Source organism: Daphnia carinata, chromosome 4 (genome assembly GCF_022539665.2).
Source record: "Daphnia carinata strain CSIRO-1 chromosome 4, CSIRO_AGI_Dcar_HiC_V3, whole genome shotgun sequence".
Lineage (NCBI taxonomy): Eukaryota > Metazoa > Arthropoda > Branchiopoda > Diplostraca > Daphniidae > Daphnia > Daphnia carinata.
Window position 1 is genome coordinate 2,038,281 of NC_081334.1, and position 18,658 is coordinate 2,056,938.

At 40.4% G+C, this 18,658-nt stretch overlaps 3 protein-coding genes and 1 long non-coding RNA gene across 5 annotated transcripts in view; 2 read left to right on the top strand and 2 right to left on the bottom strand.

Annotated features, from left to right (window-relative positions):
* The first annotated feature begins 21 nt into the window (after positions 1-21).
* LOC130694425 (apoptosis inhibitor 5-like) lies at positions 22-3,001 on the top strand. Its single transcript, XM_057517507.2, has 10 exons — positions 22-206; positions 284-445; positions 516-681; positions 742-902; positions 959-1,156; positions 1,217-1,399; positions 1,464-1,648; positions 1,714-1,936; positions 2,001-2,193; positions 2,254-3,001. The coding sequence occupies exons 1-10, from the start codon at positions 138-140 to the stop codon at positions 2,316-2,318; spliced, it is 1,605 nt and encodes a 534-aa protein (XP_057373490.1). The 5' UTR covers positions 22-137; the 3' UTR covers positions 2,319-3,001.
* A 1,768-nt stretch (positions 3,002-4,769) lies between these two features.
* Positions 4,770-5,662, top strand: LOC130694449 (uncharacterized). Its single transcript, XR_009002024.2, has 4 exons — positions 4,770-5,022; positions 5,080-5,308; positions 5,371-5,440; positions 5,528-5,662. It is a non-coding gene; the product is annotated as an uncharacterized LOC130694449 (long non-coding RNA).
* A 6,973-nt stretch (positions 5,663-12,635) lies between these two features.
* On the bottom strand, positions 12,636-15,551 carry LOC130694426 (facilitated trehalose transporter Tret1-2 homolog). Its single transcript, XM_057517509.2, has 8 exons — positions 15,412-15,551; positions 15,064-15,122; positions 14,897-14,979; positions 14,537-14,760; positions 14,301-14,465; positions 14,111-14,196; positions 13,700-13,979; positions 12,636-13,625 (listed from the first exon to the last, which is right to left on the bottom strand). Exons 1-8 carry the CDS (start codon positions 15,484-15,486, stop codon positions 13,038-13,040), a joined length of 1,560 nt encoding a protein of 519 aa, XP_057373492.1. The 5' UTR covers positions 15,487-15,551; the 3' UTR covers positions 12,636-13,037.
* Positions 15,552-16,459: 908 nt separating this feature from the next.
* LOC130695239 (uncharacterized) overlaps positions 16,460-18,658 on the bottom strand; it is a 28,111-nt gene continuing 25,912 nt past the window's right edge. For both annotated transcript variants that reach the window (XM_059495067.1, XM_057518359.2), the window contains 5 exons: positions 18,295-18,402; positions 18,113-18,229; positions 17,577-18,047; positions 17,247-17,498; positions 16,460-17,185 (listed from right to left, as the gene is read on the bottom strand). In XM_059495067.1, coding sequence (XP_059351050.1) covers positions 17,030-17,185; positions 17,247-17,498; positions 17,577-18,047; positions 18,113-18,229; positions 18,295-18,402 — 1,104 coding nt within the window. In that variant the 3' untranslated portion in view covers positions 16,460-17,029. The remainder of the gene's footprint in view (positions 17,186-17,246; positions 17,499-17,576; positions 18,048-18,112; positions 18,230-18,294; positions 18,403-18,658) is intronic.

Genomic DNA, 18,658 nt, shown 5'->3' on the forward strand with positions numbered 1-18,658 from the left:
CACCCAATGTTGCAACCTGCATTTAACAGGCCGGCGTCATATTAGATGTGAGCGTGTGCGAGTTATATTAAATTAAATTGTTCTTAAAGTTTCTTAGATATCCTCCTCGTTTACGTTAGAGCAGAAAAAATATCATCATGGACATCATCGATAAAATGTACCAACATTACGAAATTTTGAATGACGCGAAAGATGATATTGGGAAGGTAATACACATTGCTTAAATCAGATGTTGCTTGGACAGATATTGCCAACTTTAAGTTTATTTTGTTTTAAAATTTAGCACAGAAAAGAGTATGAAGAAATCTTGGGAGCAGTAAAAGGATCTGATAAAGAAAAGAAACTGGCTTCACAGTTTATTGCAAAGTTTGCCAAGTCATTTCCAGACTTGGAGAATGAAACTATTGATGCAATGTTCGACTTGTGTGAAGATGATGATGTGCTGGTATGTACAGATGATTGTTATTTTGCTTTGATTGTATCAATATAAGATGTTTTCTTTCTTGACCATTTAGATTCGGAAGCAAGCAATCAAGGATCTTGTCACCGTGTGCAAGGATAACAAGGGAGCTGTACGGAAGATTGCTTACGCCCTTGCTCAAATTCTTCAGTCTGAAGACAATTCAGAAGTCACTGCTGTGCACAACTCAATTGCAGCATTATATCAAATTGATCCTGCTGGTAAAGAAAATGTTATAATATCAATTGGTATTTCATTTCCTATTTGTTTTGTACATATAGCTACGATAGAGGCATTGTTCTCTGAATTGGCTGAAGATAATGAAGTAATGAGGGAACGAACACTTAAAATGCTTGCATTGAAGCTTAGAAGTCTTGAAACTGGTGTGATGAAGCCAGAAGTGAAAGAATTGTTGATTAAGGAATGCAAGAAAATTTTACAGGTAAATATGTGTATTTGTTGGGTAATTAGGACTGTTATCACACCTTACCTATGTAGGATGTGACAGCAGATGAATTTGTTTTAGTTATGGCAATTCTTGGACAGTGTAAAATAGCTGATACAGTAAGTGGACAACAACAGTTGGTGGATCTTGTTGCTGAACAGTGCAACTTTTCTCAAGTTTTCAACCCTGCTGACCAAGAACATCTGGATCGGATTATTATATGCATAAAACATGCTTTGCCTTACTTCTCGGTAATAACGTATACTGTTTGCAGACTAGAATTTTTGGACTAACTCGTGGCTTTACTGTAGACTCAAGTGAAATCGACTGCATTTGTTTCATTCATCTGTGACCAAGTTCTGCCACATCGTAATGAAATCGGGCAAAGTGAACAAAAACTGGACATTTTCAAGTTGCTTGCGGAACTGAGCTCAAACTGTGGCCCTCTAGATCCAGCTGTGGATCGAATCCAAATCGTATATGATACCCTTTTGGTATTAGTACTGAATTTCTCATAAAATATTGAATTTTGAAGATTAATCTTAATTGTTTATCTAGGAGTATATGCCTCTTCCACCGCCCGTAACCGAAGAAACTAATGGTGCCGGATCTACGACTGAAACCGAGATTCGATTAGAGTTTACATTTGTAGAGTCGTTAATCTTTGTTTTCCATCAGTTGGCTCGTCAAAACCGGGAGTTCTTGACGGAGAATGCAGACCGCATAAAAGATTTTCGTTCTAGGTATCTAATTGTTGGTTTATTATAGACTTGCAAAATACTCAACCTCCAAACTTTTTTTTTGGCAGGTTGCAATATTTCGCTCGAGGAGTCCAAGGCTACATAAAGAAGTTGCGGGAATCATTGCAAGACAAAGGTGTCGACCAACTTAAAGACGAAGAAAGTCGAATTAAGTTTACCGCGTTGAGAACGACCTCCAACATCAACTCTATTATTCGCGACCTTTTCCGGAATCCCCCAATCTACAAAGCGGTCGTAACTTTGTCTTTCAAACCTACAAACGCGTCACAAGTAAGTTTTGCAATTTAAAACAATTGCGTACAATGTGGTAAGATAATTGATTTTGCTCTCTTAGGCAGCTAAACATGCCGCAGCTGTTGCCAGCGGTAATGACATCGGATCAGAGGCGGTGGGAGTTGGGAAACGTCACGCGCCCATAACATTCGACAGTTCACCATCTAAAGTTCGCGCAAACACAGATAATCGTAATAGACAACCATATGTTGTTCCAACTGGCAAATTTAGTGCCAATGTGTCGCACGGGGGAGGTATGTTTGTATGAATGTTCGCATAGAAGAAAACAATATTAATTCTTATTTGCGTTTTAGATGCCCGTCCCCGCGGCCGCGGTGGGTACAGGGGAGGGCGAGGGTTTCGGCGGGGAGGGTACTAGATTACTAGAATCCCCTGTCCCCTTTCAAGTCTGGTAGAAATCATGCATTTCCTTCTTTCCCTTTCCCACTTGAATCCAGAAGCGCCCTTTTTCATCTTATTCATTTCAAAATGGTAACCACGAAGCGGTTGGTAAATTAAAGAGAAATCTGGTATTGTGCGTCGGTGAAGGGACGGACTAAGTACGTTGGAAAGATAGCTTCAATCTCGCCAAATACCCTGTGGATGTTGATTTTGACATACAAATTGCAGTTTTTTTAAAATACGTTTGTCATTTACTTAATGATTCAGATTTTCAACAGGTAGCCGGCGTTGCGACATGTTAATGCTCGTTTCATTGTTCTGTCTAGAATTGCGGTTGGCGGTAGAAGTGATATGACTTACTGGAAGGTCCTGTGCCTATTTGGTTGTGTTGAAAAACATTTTCGAGATAGTTAACACACTTTCATTTCCATTCAGAAGCTGAAACCAATCGCACTTCACAAGTCATTAACAATTTTTTACAAAGATTTTGAATATTTTTTAGGTACAAAGCCGATTGGCTGCACTCCATTGTTTCGCTAAAAAGAGATGAAGTTTAGATTTCCTACTTCAGCGTCCGTCCCTGAACCGTAATCACAATTTAGGTTCTGCTATTGTTTGTCATCCCTACTCTCGTCATTAATTAATACAATGATACATTTATCACGGAAGGTTATTACCGTAGTTCTAAGACAGTGAGTTCTAGAATGGCAGAGGGAAACTTCAGATCGGCTTTATTTTTCCGCCCATTTTTTCCTAAAAGTGTCATTCGAACCCAAAGTAAACAGTATAGACATTTGGCGGATCGAAATACCAAACTACCAGAAACTGCTATCCATATTGCTTGCATGATCTCCAGAAAAGAGTGAAACGTATGTGATATGGTAGCTATTTTTTGTGTACTAAGCCCCTATCCCACATAGATTGTTTGAATATTGTTTGTTTCAAAAATTTATTTTGATGACAGGAAGAGCCTAAAGGAAGACATCGTTCCTCAAGCTACCTTGGAGGACCATCTTCGCGGAAAAATCACTTCATTTACAGATTCGGTAGGTAAAAGCGTTATAGGAAATATGTTTTTTATCTGTTAATGTTAAGCTTTCTTGGTAAAATTTTAATGGTTTGTTCCGTCAACGCCAGATAGCGCCCTATGTTAGTCACCTTGCTAGTAGTTTTCCAGCCAGTTGCTTTTGTGACGTGGTTGAACGATATAAGTTTTTTGTTGCTTGTTGTTGCTTTGATGTAGACTTTATGAAGTGTGAAGGCCAATTGGGCGTTGATGAGGAAAGCCTATGGCCTCTTGCCTGCCTTTTTTTTTGTGTGAAAGAGTCAGCATAGTGATTATTCTATGAATGACATTAGCACAAAATTGGTTTGCTGGCCACGTGTAAGCCATGACGGTAACAGTTTGAAAACAATTTACGTTCGGTTATTATATATATTACTCTGCTGCTTTTTATTCCTGAACAAAGAGAAACTAAAATTAGTTAAAATTTATGCAAGAAATAATGGTTGGGTATGATTTTAAGACTAAAGATTTGTTGCCTATAAATATGCTGCAAGTTACACATTCGAAATTGGATAAGCACGAGTAAAAGTTGTCACTTTACTTTGTGAAGATCGCGTATTAAATTGAATGTGCGTATTCAATTGAATGTAGCCTATAATTTCTCTGCTTAAATCTAGTCATTTTCGTAAGCAGTGTACAGTAGAGAGAAATTCGTGACGAGAATTCTCCAGTTGCGTCAATGGGATGAATCGATCGAGACTAATCCACCATCTTGTGCCGGCTGTTTTGTTCTACACCAATGACAGATGGCGTTGAGATGATGGTTCGTTGTTTGTTCGTAGATGGTTCGTTGTTTGTTCGTAGATGGTTCGTTGTTTGTTTATAGAGGGTGTTGCAAGCTGCGTTTCCGCTTGGAATTCAAAGATCGCGAGGCAACTCAATGACCGCAATCTGTTTTGGAATTGGTATAATGGAACTCTGGTAGGAAACTGCAAGTTGTTTTCTTACAGAATTATTAGAGCAACAAAAAATGCCGAAACAGTATCCAAAAATGTTTGTGATTTCTACTTTTTTGCATTACAAAGATGCTAAGTTGCAAGAAAGAGCTTATATTGAAGAGGAGACTGTAAGGCATATACGTCGAATATTGATGGATTACTCAGGAAGGAACGAGTTTGGTCTTACTCTTCTACTGGACTATGGTATGCTACCAACATTTTCATCTCACAATGCATATGGAACAGCAGTGAAATCTTAGTTAAATGTTAAATCCAAATAATGTATTTTCCTAAATACTTAAATTTGTGAATAAACAACTTGTTCTGAAATTCCTGTTAGATTTTACTTTATTTTAGTAATACACAAAAAAAATAGATGTCGCTGGTGCGCAACCTTTTTTGTTTACTGAGGGTGTGTGGCAGTGGTGTGGCAAGTGAAACTTGTTTGAAAGCTTTGGATAATTGTGTTATATTCCAACGGGCAGTTAAATAAAACTAACTACAATTAAGTGATCCACTCCCTGTATAGTTTTTGGAAGTGAAGCATACCAAATGGTTGGTTTTTTATGTAACGGGTAATCTTGTAAGCTGTGCAAGCTGCCAATTCCAAACAGTCATAGATTGCCCTGTTAAATGACCTTAGCATTCCATCATGCCATTGTGTTGCTCATTGAGAGGTATCTAACTTGTATTTTGGCCTTCAGCAAACCAATTGACATGATTCTACCTATAAGATCTTGCTCGTGGAACTTGCAACACAAAAGATAATAACCAAAAGGAAGGTTACTAATGATGTGCATTCGTGGAATCAAAATGCCCCTGTCTCCTTCTGCCATACATTGCCCAGATATCAGTATCAGTTTTGATCTGATAGATGCATTGTGTTCCACTTTGTTTTGTTAAAGACGGTTAACCACCACCTGCCAACACACATTGACATGGATGTCAACACAATCTCTTTTGGTATTTTAAGTTTTAGGCTTGCCTAGTGTTGCTTTCTCTTCAAATTTAGTATTCCATCGCAGGACTGCCAAGCCTTGGCCTTCTTCAGCAACATTGGTTGCTCTACAATTCTTGCAGTCTTCGCCAACAGTTGTAAGTAGAATTTCCGTTTTGTTATAATTAAGCCAATAATCCCATATCCCCAAGTAGTGACATATTTTCTTCAACTTTATCGTTTAGAACCATTTCGTCTTCTCCTTCAGTCCCACGCAAAATTGGAAATTAAAATTCTAAGTTTTGCCTGTTTTCGCTTCATGGTCCGTCTGCACCTCGCTCGTCGCATCGTTTTCACCTTGGCCGTCGCACAATCTTCGCCTCGCCCATCACCCCGTCGTCGCCCCGCCCGTCACCCCGTCGTCGCCCCGCCCGTCACCCCGTCGTCGCCTCGTGGTCGCCTCGCCCGTCTTCGCCTCGCCCGCCGTCGCCTCGCCTCGCCTCGCCCGCCGTCGCCTCGCCTCGCCTCGCCCGCCGTCGCCTCGCCTCGCCCGCCGTCGCCGTCGCCTCGCCTCGCCCGCCGTCGCCGTCGCCTCGCCTCGCCCGCCGTCGCCGTCGCCTCGCCTCGCCCGCCGTCGCCGTCGCCTCGCCTCGCCCGCCGTCGCCGTCGCCTCGCCTCGCCCGCCGTCGCCGTCGCCTCGCCTCGCCCGCCGTCGCCTCGCCTCGCCCGCCGTCGCCTCGCCTCGCCCGCCGTCGCCTCGCCTCGCCTCGCCCGCCGTCGCCTCGCCTCGCCCGCCGTCGCCTCGCCCTCTTGGTATTGTGTGTTTTGTAATGTTTATTGTTAACTAACCCGTTGGCTGCCACCCACCTTTTATCCCCTTTTTTTTGTAGCTTGACAGGGACGGGCCGCGCTGTTCTGCTCCATGGTCTATCTGCCATGGGGTGGAGCAGCGCCACTGCCCAAGATTGGCCGAATGGCCCATAGGCAATGCACCATAGGGTATCCCTTGTTCGAGACGGCGATGTAGACCTGGGATGTGCATTTCCGTAAAGGTCTCATCGCCGTTTCAGCCCGGACTGTCCTCAGTCCCCCTTGGTCGCTATCCCTATGATAGCGACGTAGCGACCGTAGATAAGATGGCGTGGCAGCCAACGGATTAGTTTTAAGTGTATTTATGTATGTATTATTGTATGTGTTATGTGAAAGATGTATAGAGGTGGATTTGTGGGTGGAAGGAGGGAAAATAAATTGCTTTGTAATATTATTTATTTTTTGCATTTATTTATTAGGTTGTTTTATTGACTGATATGGGAATCGAACCTAACTATTCTAGTATGCTAATCAATAGCTTTACCATTATGCCACCTATAACTTATTTATCTCGTGATAGGCATTCCATAATAACCTTGTGTCGAACTTATTTTTACATAGGCATCAAAATTTGAATCGATGTAGATAAGGACACTCATGGCGCAACGGTAGCGCGCTGTGCTGGAATGCTATGAGTTTGTGGTTCAAGTCCCACCCCATTTAACTCAATTCAAATAGATAGAAAAAAATTGATGAATGTAATGAATGAATACAGCGAACACAGACAATGAAAGAAAGATTTTGGAAAAAACTTTTTTCAAAAAAAATTTTATTGACAATTCTCTGCACATTACAATTATTTTTGCAACTTTAAAAAGGCATAATAGCCCTTTCAAAAGTTGCCGTCAACCCAGGCAGGGGGAGACGCTGCCTTGTTGACCCACCGGGGAGATTACCCGGTGATTGGCTAAGAGAAGCCGGAAGAAGAGCCGAAGATTTGGAACATTTTTACTGGAGCGATTAACCTTTAGTTCGGATTTGTGGGTAGCCACGTCGCCCTCCGTGAACACATCATCGGACTAAGCGGACCTCCACGTCCCCTTTCCGGCCAGAGCCCTCCAAACCTCGGTATATGTTATTTTTATATATACCGTACAGTAGGGGCATGACCCCCTACGGGCTTATTACGAGTCAAGGGGAAACGGGGCTACGGAAAGGAAGGGAGCCCAGATATGCACTTCAATTTTTTAAATATAAAATACCGTCTCGGGAATCCGAATGAAGTATAAAGATATCATGTCATCCATCCAATCATTACAATTTATTCAGTGTCTTGCCCCAACCAAGAATCTTTTCAGATCCAATGTTACTATTAACCTATACTGAGAAAAGAAAAACAACACCATTAAGCATCTCAATTGTTGCTCATGTGACTTACATGACTCATAGATTCAACTTCTGGCAGAAGCTTGGGAAAGGCCATACAAATTGCAGATGAAAATCATTGTATAAGGCTGAATGATAAAATAGCACCTGTAGAATGTTGCATTGTTGATAGTTGTGTTCCCAGTATGCTGAAAATCCTTTCCTATCAGATAAATTTTTTTTTTGTAGATTAGATATGGTTGGCAAAAAGCAGGAGAAATGCTTCGTCATAAATTCAAAATTTTTTCAAGAAAATTCCTTTCATACCTAAAGAGTCCATGTATGATGTTCATCGCTGCAATGCCAGTGAAGTGAAACATCTTTAGGGCCATTTAAGTACCCAGCTTCACCAACACTATGAACGTAAAGGACAAACTGTTCTTTAGCAAGAGAGGCAAAATTATTTGAGGCTTCTAGCTGTGACAGACCTATAAAGGATTGCTGTTATACAAGATTCATTTACACAAGATGGTACTTCTCATTAGACAATGTGCAACTCTATTACTTTACCTCATACCTTAATGGTAATGCACTAAGTGTTTTTTCAACTGTAGGCTCACCCTTCCATCCTGTAACACTTCCAGACTTGACTTGATCCCCCGCTAAAATTCTGTGAATGCAAAATAATAGCATTAAAAATACTTTTTCTGTTGACAAAAAACCGAAAAGTACCTAATCCATGTTTGACGTTGAACTCATGCCATTTCTGGGTTTCTGTACCACATCCATTTTCAACAGTCTTTATGATAATATTAATCAAAGCCGCATGTACCATTATGAAATGGATGTTGAAAAGCAAATAAAAACCTGTTGAGATGGATATCAGGAGAATCAGAATAGATCTAAATCAACTTCAGTTATTCTTTTCCCTATAATACTTCGTGACATAGCATAATAGATATACTTGCCTCAATTCAGAACCATAGACCAACGGAAAAGAACACAGAAATGAGAAATGTAGCTGTGAAAGGAGATCACTTTAAAACACAGGATCAGGTATAGATCACCTAAGAGTTGAACTAAAATGCAAAGGCAGAAATATTGGGCACGATTGCAGTTTACCAAACATAGTAGAAAAATAAAATAATTATCAAAGAAAAACATAGGCACCCTCGGGTTGCCGAATGGGTAGGTTTGATGCAATCTATGGCAATCCGTTTTACCCCCTGGATTGCCATATACCAGAGCTTCCCTTGATTCATTGCGGTGCTTACAAACTTTTCTTAATTGTTTCTTTTTCCAACGCCATCTATGAATAGGCATGAACATCATACCCAACGACATCTAAGGGCGCATTTTGGCGTCAACCTTTTGTTGAACCTTTTAGTTCAACTTTTCGTCAAGGTTGACGCCAAAACGGAAGAGTTGAGCAAAAATTGAGAAAGGGGAGGAGTTGCAGTTCAGTTGAAGGTCAATGGTGGTCCAGACCACCGTTGAAAAAGCTCAACTCTTTCAGTTGAACCTCCCACAGGCGTTGTCGCCAAAACGGTCGCCTAGTTGAACCATCTACCGGGCAGTTGACGCAAAAATACAAGTTCACTAAAAAAGTTGAACTAAAAGTAGACGCCAAAATGCGCCCTAAGAAGAGACATGCATATGACAGCTAACGCCACCTATGAAGACATGCACACCACTATAAACAAATATGCGTACCAAATGGTTTGCCATCTACGGACAGACATGCACACCAAATTCACGCCATCTACGCGGAGACTTGCGCATTGTTACCCATGCCATCTATGAACAGATATGCGTACCAACACATTCAAAATAGATTTTCTACTACGCTGTCAAACATCATGATTGGAGTAGCTGTCTTTGGTAGAAGAATAATCTTCTGAGATGAAGTCAGAAAGACCAAGTAGGTTACTAGCACTGTTGAAGTAGTTCTCCTCAACTAGAGTCACAATCGTTGCAGTTATCTATACATTTACATGCATTACTACACCATCCCTTACACCATACCTTCCCAACCTATTCCTGTTCATCTGTTTCTATTTAACAATCAAGCTAGAATTCCTTTGCCTGTGTTTCTGCTGCCATTAAATTTTGTTATTATAATAGCAAATGCCGTAACAATCTATATTTACCAAACAGATAAGCTTATGGATGTAGCAGATCTCAGAACAATCTACAAGTCAAAAGAAGCAAATGGTAATAAAAAAATGGAAACATTACATCACTATGCATAAATATTTACGTGTGCCATCTCCACGGTGCTATTCCCCACAGTGGTTACAACCACTATTATAATGTATTAAATATTTATTCATCTCACAAGCAATTAATAAGGTTTTCAAATACTTGCATGGTAAGTCTACTGGCATCTGAGCTACGGCGCACGCAGCTCTTCCAGAGTCTTACTGAACTATGGACTTCGAGATTTGAATTTGGGCTTCGCAAGACGGCGTTGCTTGCCAGGTGAGGCAGTGAACGCCATCTAGCGAAGATCAGTTTTCGCGGGACGTCCCATTTTAGAAGCCGCTCTCCCAGGCTATGTCAATCTTTAAGGGATCATTTTTTTCCACCATATCCCATTATTAAGATGATTTTGGATTACCTCTCAGGTAACTGCTTTGCTTGGCTTAATACTGCTTCTACTTGAAATTCTAAAGGAATTAGCGGATATTGATACAACTTCACGTCAAGGTAGAAACTGTACTCTGAGACAAATAAACCTTCCATTTACGTTTACCGATATTCCCAGAGAATTGGCTGAAAAGCTTTCTAAGCGTTACAGCATAACAGTAACCTTGTTTTTTTTTAATCTCTTGCGTTAACTAACCTGAACTAAAGTAAAATTCAATCAAGGATTCTTCAATGTGATAGATGTTTAGTATCAATGGTTTTCGTGTGTCCTTTCCTTGTAGAGATCAACTCCGTCCTGACTCAACGTAATCCCCATTAGTAACATGAAACAGATCCGCCGCATTTACGCTTAAAAACAGATTCGTTTCGTTTCAGCGACACAAATACGCAACACCAGACACCCCTGAAATCTAAATAGGCAAATCTGATATATTATGTTATTTGTAAATCTTTTTGCTTTACTTATATCCAACTCCTTTCAGTTTTATACCAATAATGCACACAAGTAACAAAATCAGAAAGCAATAAAAGTCCGAAACCAAAGAAAAACCTTTTGTTTAAGATCCAATTCTTCCAGAGCTTCGTTTTTGCTGCTTACGAATTTGTTCGCATTCGTTCTTATTCTGCTCTACAGTTACACAGGGCGTTAAGCTCCATACTTGAATTCGTTGCGGCAAAATTTTTACCAGCACTTGTCGATAAATTTTGTTACCGAAATCTGTTGAATGTAATGAGTTTACCTGGTATATACACGTTGTCGGCAATGCCAGCCCGCACTGGTCACTGCAGTATTTATTCCCCTGACGCGATGCGTTCAAACACTGCGGTCCAGGTGTAACAGTGGATGACCTAAAATCGTTGGAAACAACGGCCAGGAAAGAATTTGTTATCTCGCCCTCGTCTGCGTTGGTTATTGTAGCAGGGTAGTAGCAAAGACGGCAAGGCTACAAGGAGAAGACGGTGTTTTTGAAGAAACTGCGTAAGATGGCTGCATGATGGAGAGCTCAATGGCTAATGAAAAAGCCCCATATGAAGAAACTGGCGGAGATGATATGACAGATGCCACGGCGATGCCCTCATTTAGGTACTACATCGTCATCTGGTATCGCCATTCTTCATTCGGCTCCTTGTTGGGGCTTGCAACAGGAATTAATTTGTATTCGCCCAGATTTTCAGGTTCTCCTCTCCCCGGTTCCGGCTGATTTGCTGTTTGTTCATTCCCCACCTTCCACAACTTATTAAGAAGAAATCGAAAAACAAGCCAGTGTAAGAAAAAAACAACAAATCAACTTCAAATCAACTTTTATGGATACTTGTTTTTTAGCAGAAACCACTTGCCTCATTTAGGATATCATAGATACCCTTGGTTATGTCAAGACTTAGTTCTTGAAAAAAAAAATCTGAACCTTTGGCTATGCAGTTGCAACACCATCATCTGCTAGGGGTTAGCTGCATATTTTACAACTTCAGCATTAACTTGTTGGTTGTACATGATGCAAATTCTCATACTTGCTCTAGGGAGACAAAAATCCATTAACATGAAATAACCTATAGGAGAAAAATATTATCGTGAGATGCAAACAAACATGGATGTTAACTTTCCCATAAGAACTACAATGTTAATCTTTCGAACATTCAAGTTTTATACATCTCAACAGCTATCAAATGCACAATCGAAATGAAGTTAATAAGAGCTCTGTTAATCAAGAATTTACAACTGATTTTTTAAAACGAAGTGGAAATAAAACCAATCCTTCGAGAAACCCAGTAGCTGGTATCACCTCTAAAAGCACTTTCAGCATCCAATACTCTCAGCTGAAACTTATTTTACAGCAAACAGCTTCCGCTGCCATAGAAACAGTGACCAAAAGAGGACTAATAACTGTATGACACATTGAAAAAAGAAAAACACACTACCTGAAGTGATATTCCATTATTCCGTTAACCATCCATTTCCTAACATTTTTGCGTTCAGCATTTTGCAAATGAGGGTGAATACTAAACAGTATCTGACAATTCGCGTTGGAAAATCTAGATCTAGTAAAATTTACAAAATTTTGACTCGTATGCAAACGATAATGACGGCGGATGATTTTGTTTTGACGTAGGATTTGAATTTCCTAAAACAAACGTGAAAAACCGGTTTTAAATTAGCGCCAATACACGACAGCGCTATGGCGATGCAGCACAAATATTCAATGCATTTCCAAACGGTTGATCTAATGAAAAAAAAAAAAAATAAAATAATACAATTTTCTGTGTCTAACACCAGTAGGACGTACAGCAGTGCGGCTAGCAGGTTAGTAGGTAGGCAGGCTAGTCATAATATAAATTGAAGGCTGGTTCCCTATTCATTTACGCGGCCACATATACAGGAACAAAATATTTATTGAAGTATGCAAGAACCACATCATGCAACAAATTTCTTTAAATAAGAATGAAAACTCAAAAATTATTCCTTCGAAAAAGAAATAATTTGTAATATCATTGGCTCATCCAATGTCACTGGGATTCACAAAGGAGCATCTGCTGTGAATGGGAAATTTGCCACATTAATTTTTAATTGAAAGTAATGATGCAAAACTAATGGGAAGTTAACGTCGAGTAACCGGGAAATGTTTATGACATTTAATTTAAATTTAAAGTGGGCACTTGGAGTGGGAAATTACAGTCAATTACACTATTTTGGCCTTAAAATTGGCTTAAAATTTATACTTTTTGGCCTGAATGTTCGCTTAAGGTCCTCAAATTTTGGCATAAAAATCCAGAAATTTGATTACGATTCACGAATATGGCCTAAAATTCCTCGTTTTCGCTTAAGATTCAAACTGATTCTTGGATGGTTGTACGACTTTGAAACAGCTGCCAATCACCGTACATCATGATTAGCTTCTAGTCTAGTGAGCGATGTGCAATATGGTAGATTTTTTCCTAAATTGCACCAGTTTTGCAGTTTGGCTCCGGACTGTGTGCATTATGAGAATCCACTTCGGAACCTGCGAGTTTGTCAGCAGAGGACGTTATTTCATTTGCTGTCGGCTGACCAAAAATCTTGCTGATTTCTTCTAGTGTCTTGCCTTTAGTTTCCGGCAAAAAGAATGCAACAAACAAAACAGCTACGATACACCAAGCCGCATAGATACCGTAAACACAGCTGAGTCCCAAAGCTGCTGACATCTCAGGAAAAGTTTGTACTACGATGAAAGTGCAGGCCAGACTGAAAGCTGAAGAGATGGTACCCAGTCGATGACGGTATTCCAGTGGAAACACTTCGCCCATTATAAGCGGAGGTACAGCGCCGAAACCGATGGAATATGAAATCATGAACGCGATGAGCGAAAGTAAAGGAATCCAGCCCAACGTCGAAATGTCAAACGACTCTGCCCCGGTACTTTTATCGATGGCAGATAGTTCTTCCCATGCATTTTTCACATAAATAAACGCGCTCAAACCACCAAATGAGACTGCCATAAGAACTCCTGAAAGCATGAGCAATACACGACGTCCGAATCGGTCCACCTGTGGAAAGTAGAACGATAAACATCAGCCACTAGGATGTTGTAAAACGAAAATGACGTAAGAGAAATACCTACCAATAAAACTGAAAGCCCTGTAAAAACCACTTGCACAACGCCGATGATAATGCTGGATAAAAAACGATCCAAGCTAGAGCCAGCATCTTGGAAAACGCTGGCCGAATAAAAGAGAATGGCGGTTATGCCACAGGACTGCTGGAAGAACATGAGAGCCATTGTAATTAGCAGAGGCTTCATTAAATAACCGCTAGTCAGGATCTTAGCATAGCTGGAATTGGTTAACTGCGAGTTGGCGTTGGTTTTGATACGCTGAAATTCCACTTCGATATTCGTGTACCTGGAAAATGACATGACACGAGAGCGCAATAATTAATTCAAGGTAAAAACTGGATCAACAAGTCTATAGATGTTTTCCTTGGGTTTTTCGAAAAATGGGAATCGACGAAAGAGAAAAGAGAAACGACTTACTTGCCGCGAAGTCGATGAAGGGCGTCCTTGGCTTGAGTTTCGTGATTACGCGAAAAGAGCCAGGGAGGTGTTTCCGGCATCAAGAGCTACAAATAACGTTTGAAAAATGTAGAATGAGGTCAAAATGGATGGGCGTAGATATAAGCTAGTGGCGTATAGTAACGTAGCACTTGCAATAAAAGATACGTACCATTGTGACACCCAAAACAATTGGCAGGGATCCAATAAGGAAGCACATAATGTGCCATTCAACAACAGCTCCAATGATGTAAGCGATTAAGATGCCAATGGAAATAAAAGTTGATGTAAAAGAACCCAATGCTCCACGCACCCTAGGCGAAGAACATTCGCTCACCTTGAATTTACAGATCAAATATTGAATTACAAATATTGTGGAAAAGAAGATTTATAAAATATATATATTACGTAAATCTGGGAAGGGAGCATAGAAGCTCCGATCATCAAGCCGGTGGCGATACGACCAATGAAGAGAAGTATTGTTGAATTGATGTAATAAGATAATCCCATTAGGTAAAATCCCACGATGTATGGTATAGAGATGGTGGCCAACGTAAGGCGGCGACCATACATTTCCATCGGAAATGCAATCAACACACTGCCAAAAATGGCGCATAATGGTGGCATAGAAGCTAAAAAAAAAACAATTTTTAAATAATCAGATTAAGTAAAGGGGTACTAGGGAACAATCGAATTCTAAAAATGTCACAGCCTTAAGGCAAAACACAAGTTAAAATATAGGCTACTGTAGTTCATATGTATACATACTTAACCAGACAGCTTCTTCACGTTCTAGATACAATTGCGTTTCGTTGCTCTGTGCTGTAAGCTGAGGAATCGCTGACGAACTCCTAAACACAATCAAACACCGATTCGTAACAGTGCACAATGAGGAAAACGAAAAAACGAGGTAAATGAAATCGAAAGAACATTACCATCCACGAACAAGACCGGCACATAACATAGCCCATGATGCTGACGTGGCGCACATAATCTGAAATGCGATTCAGTCAAAAGAAGAGAAAACATCACCTATATGGAATCAAGGTTAACACATGTTCCTTTTTTCTCTATACGGCGCGAAAATTCTTTTTTCTTTCAATGGCCCACGTTTCTCGTTTTTTTAGCTAAGATTTCCCAACAAAAGCAAAAGGTAGGTGTTATTTTGTGCTGGAATTTTATGAAAAATCAAAATAACATTCACAGAGATTGATTAGGGTTTAGTGAATGAAGCTTTGTCTTGTGAACCATGTGTTGAAATCATTGTTTGAAAAAATGTTTACCTGTGGAGCTACTTTTGGCCAGTTCTTGAATGGTGGCATAGTCTTTTTAGTATTCACGGTTGCCATGTCATCCATGTTTCGAAAAGCCGGAGGAAATTCGCGGGCCACTGTTGCAGTTCTCTCGAAGCTGGAAAAAACCGGAATGAGGTTTCAACGGGCACAGACGGTCTGCTTTAACACTTCTGGAGGCTCTTTTGCTCGAGCAAATATGTTGGATTTCCCACCTTTCTCTTGCGTTCTTTACGACTGACATGTCGGTTTTTCCAAAACGGCCGTGACCACTTAAACGAGTCATGAACTACTTATTTAGAACAGGAAATCGAACTAACGAAAATATCCATAACCATCAAGGATAAAAAGAACCTTACATTCTTACTTTCAACTTGAAAAGGAAATGTCAATGTGCAGATTCGTATCTAACCAGGAGGCCACCTATTAGCTGAAGGACGAACCCAAAACAGAAGTTAAAAAAAAAAGCAAAAAACAACAAAGAAACAACAACAACAACAACAAAAAAAAAATAAATAAATAAATGCCTTTTATGAAATTGGATTGTTACTAGGCGATGGTGCAAGTTCTCTACAGGATTACCCAAGCAAACAATTAACTTGAGGGCGGGGATTTTCCATTCAAAAGAGAGTCAAACGGTACTCACATGGTACGCCATGGTACTTATATGGTACGCCATGGTACGGAACACGGAACTCATTCTGACCCACATCTTCATTAACAATAGTAATTGACCAACAAAAACGTCATTTCGGAATCAACCTTCAAATTACGTTACAACAGGTTAGTTTTCAGTGAATTCCAAATCAGAATATTAAACCTGCTTTTTTAGTTGTATTTTTGGTACAAAGTAGGGCCTTTTTCCTTTTCTGCGAAAAGCTCAATTTAGACGAACTATACATGATTGCGATTCCAATTTAAATGAGTATCACATTTGATTTCAACGCGTATGCCTGCCGTATCTCAAAATTTTAATTTTGAAGCTCTTATAGTTCTATTTTTATAATGATCTAATGAAACACGAGAACAGGGAAGAATGTTGGCTGGATAAAAAGTATGTATTTGTGCAAGGTAAACTGGTATAATAGTTGAACAGAATATCTTTGTCATATATTTATATTTATAAACATTAAAATAAATTAAGATGAAGAGATGAAATCAAACAAGAAATAGAAATCATATCATAATGAAATGGAGGGTATGACACGGTCAGCTTAAGTTGTAGGAATCTGATCAATGTGAATGGATGACACATTTCAATAGTTCTTTATTTTAACAAGAGGGCAGGTAAATGGGTAACAATAGATTTAAAAAACAAATTAAAAAGCTGTCTTTAATTTTTTTTCCCTTTTTTGAATAAATCATAGAACGAAGAGAGAAAAACAGACAAACATTGATGATTGGACAACTAAGAGCAGCATGTCACTGATTTTTTGTCATTCTCCATTAGGATCACATCAGAGTGTAGGAATATGTATATTTCTATAATATAATGGTGTTGGTTCCATTGAGTGGAGATGGAAGAGTAAACCTTTGGTGGGTGACAGTTTCCGACAAATTGGAGGAGAACGATGAGAAGAAGAAGAAGAAAGAGTACACGGTAGTCTTTTCAAAATTTGGATGGAGCTGCGTTCGGTGACACTGCATGCTGTGGAATAGTTGACGGAGACTGTGACAGCGTCCTTCTTTGAGCTCGGAAAACGGTCGTCTGAAGCGTCCGCTTCCAGTGGTCCTGAGTTTCTCGGATTTTCAATAGCCACGTATGCTGGCAAACGCGAAAGAAAACATCATAAATGTTCAATAATATTGAACCAAATGTGAAATACCTTGACCTGATCGGAGCTCGCCTGGAACGTATGGACGCCAATGATTTGCTGGAAGCGATTGAGACTGATAATGACGAAGCCGTTGTCCAGCTTGGCCGCTGCTGCTTCGTGGACGTTGATCTCGTGTAGGAAGAAGCGATCCAGTGATAAGGGCTGTTTATAAACGATGTAGCGCCAACAGCCCGACGGGTCTGAGGGCAGGCAACTGCGACTACTGCAAGGAGCTGTCCAGTTCTCACTCAACGATGATTTCTATAAAGATAACAAAAAAAAAAAACAAATGACGATTATTTTTTTTTTTTAAATTAGAAGAGAAATCTAAGTGAAGACCTTTTTGCCGAGCCCTTTCTTTTTGCGCGTAATGAGCAGCATATCGTCAAAGAGGATGACGTGCATGTCGGTCGGCCGTCCCGTGTCCAGCAGGCTCAACGGACCTTCCAGCACGATTTGGCGACGCGGAGAGACGATCAGCCTTTCGCAAGGCTGTTTGGCTAATGGCGTCTTGAGGAATTCGGGGACGACGACTTTGGGCTCCATGTCCAGCACGCTGGGCCACACCAGACTGCGCTGGATCTCTAGCAATCGTTCGAAATTCTTGAGCCACTTCATCTTGTCGTCCAGCTCTCGCAAACTGGCTTCCTCCTTATCCAGGATCTTCAGAACGGCTTCTTTCTCCTGGGCGTCTTCCGTCCTCGATTCGATCTCGCGCAGCAGCAACGGCACTTTCATGATGTGCTGAACGGGCGCCACCAGCAGATCCGTTAGCTGAAGTTTCTTGCACCTCGGATCTCTGTTACACCACTGAAATGACATACGGTACGTATCGTTACTGTCTTTGATGTTCTAAGTTTGTTTATTTGATTTACCTTTTCAAATTCGCAGAACTCCATGTGCCTCCGAAGAGTTTCCAGATAATTCAAGGCGTTTATATAATTGAGTGCGTATCGATGATAGGCTTGCGACAGAACATGAGCTTTGGAACTCTGAAAATGGTAGAATAATTTGGTACAGACAGATCTATGAAACACATCAAAAATTTAAAAATTACCTTTTGGAATAGTTTGGTGAGGATGTGCGTCGTTTTCGTGTCACCGCCGCCTGGTTGCGCATGATGAAGTAACAAGCTGATGAATTCTTTACAGAAACTGTACGTCACCTGTTGGATATAGCCATTCATTCATGAGCCATTTTCAATATTAAACATAGGAAGGCTATTAAGTGAGTGAAGCGCGACGTAGGAATTCTGTTAATCGTAGACGGAAATTGTTAGAGCATCGTGCCACCCCATTCGGTTCGCTTTAACCGCGGGATTCGTGCGGCATTACGTGGAAGCTGTCCATTCATTCGAGAATGAACAAGTCGGTGACAATCGTCATTCACTGTCTTTACGTTTAACAAAGACTACTGGGATT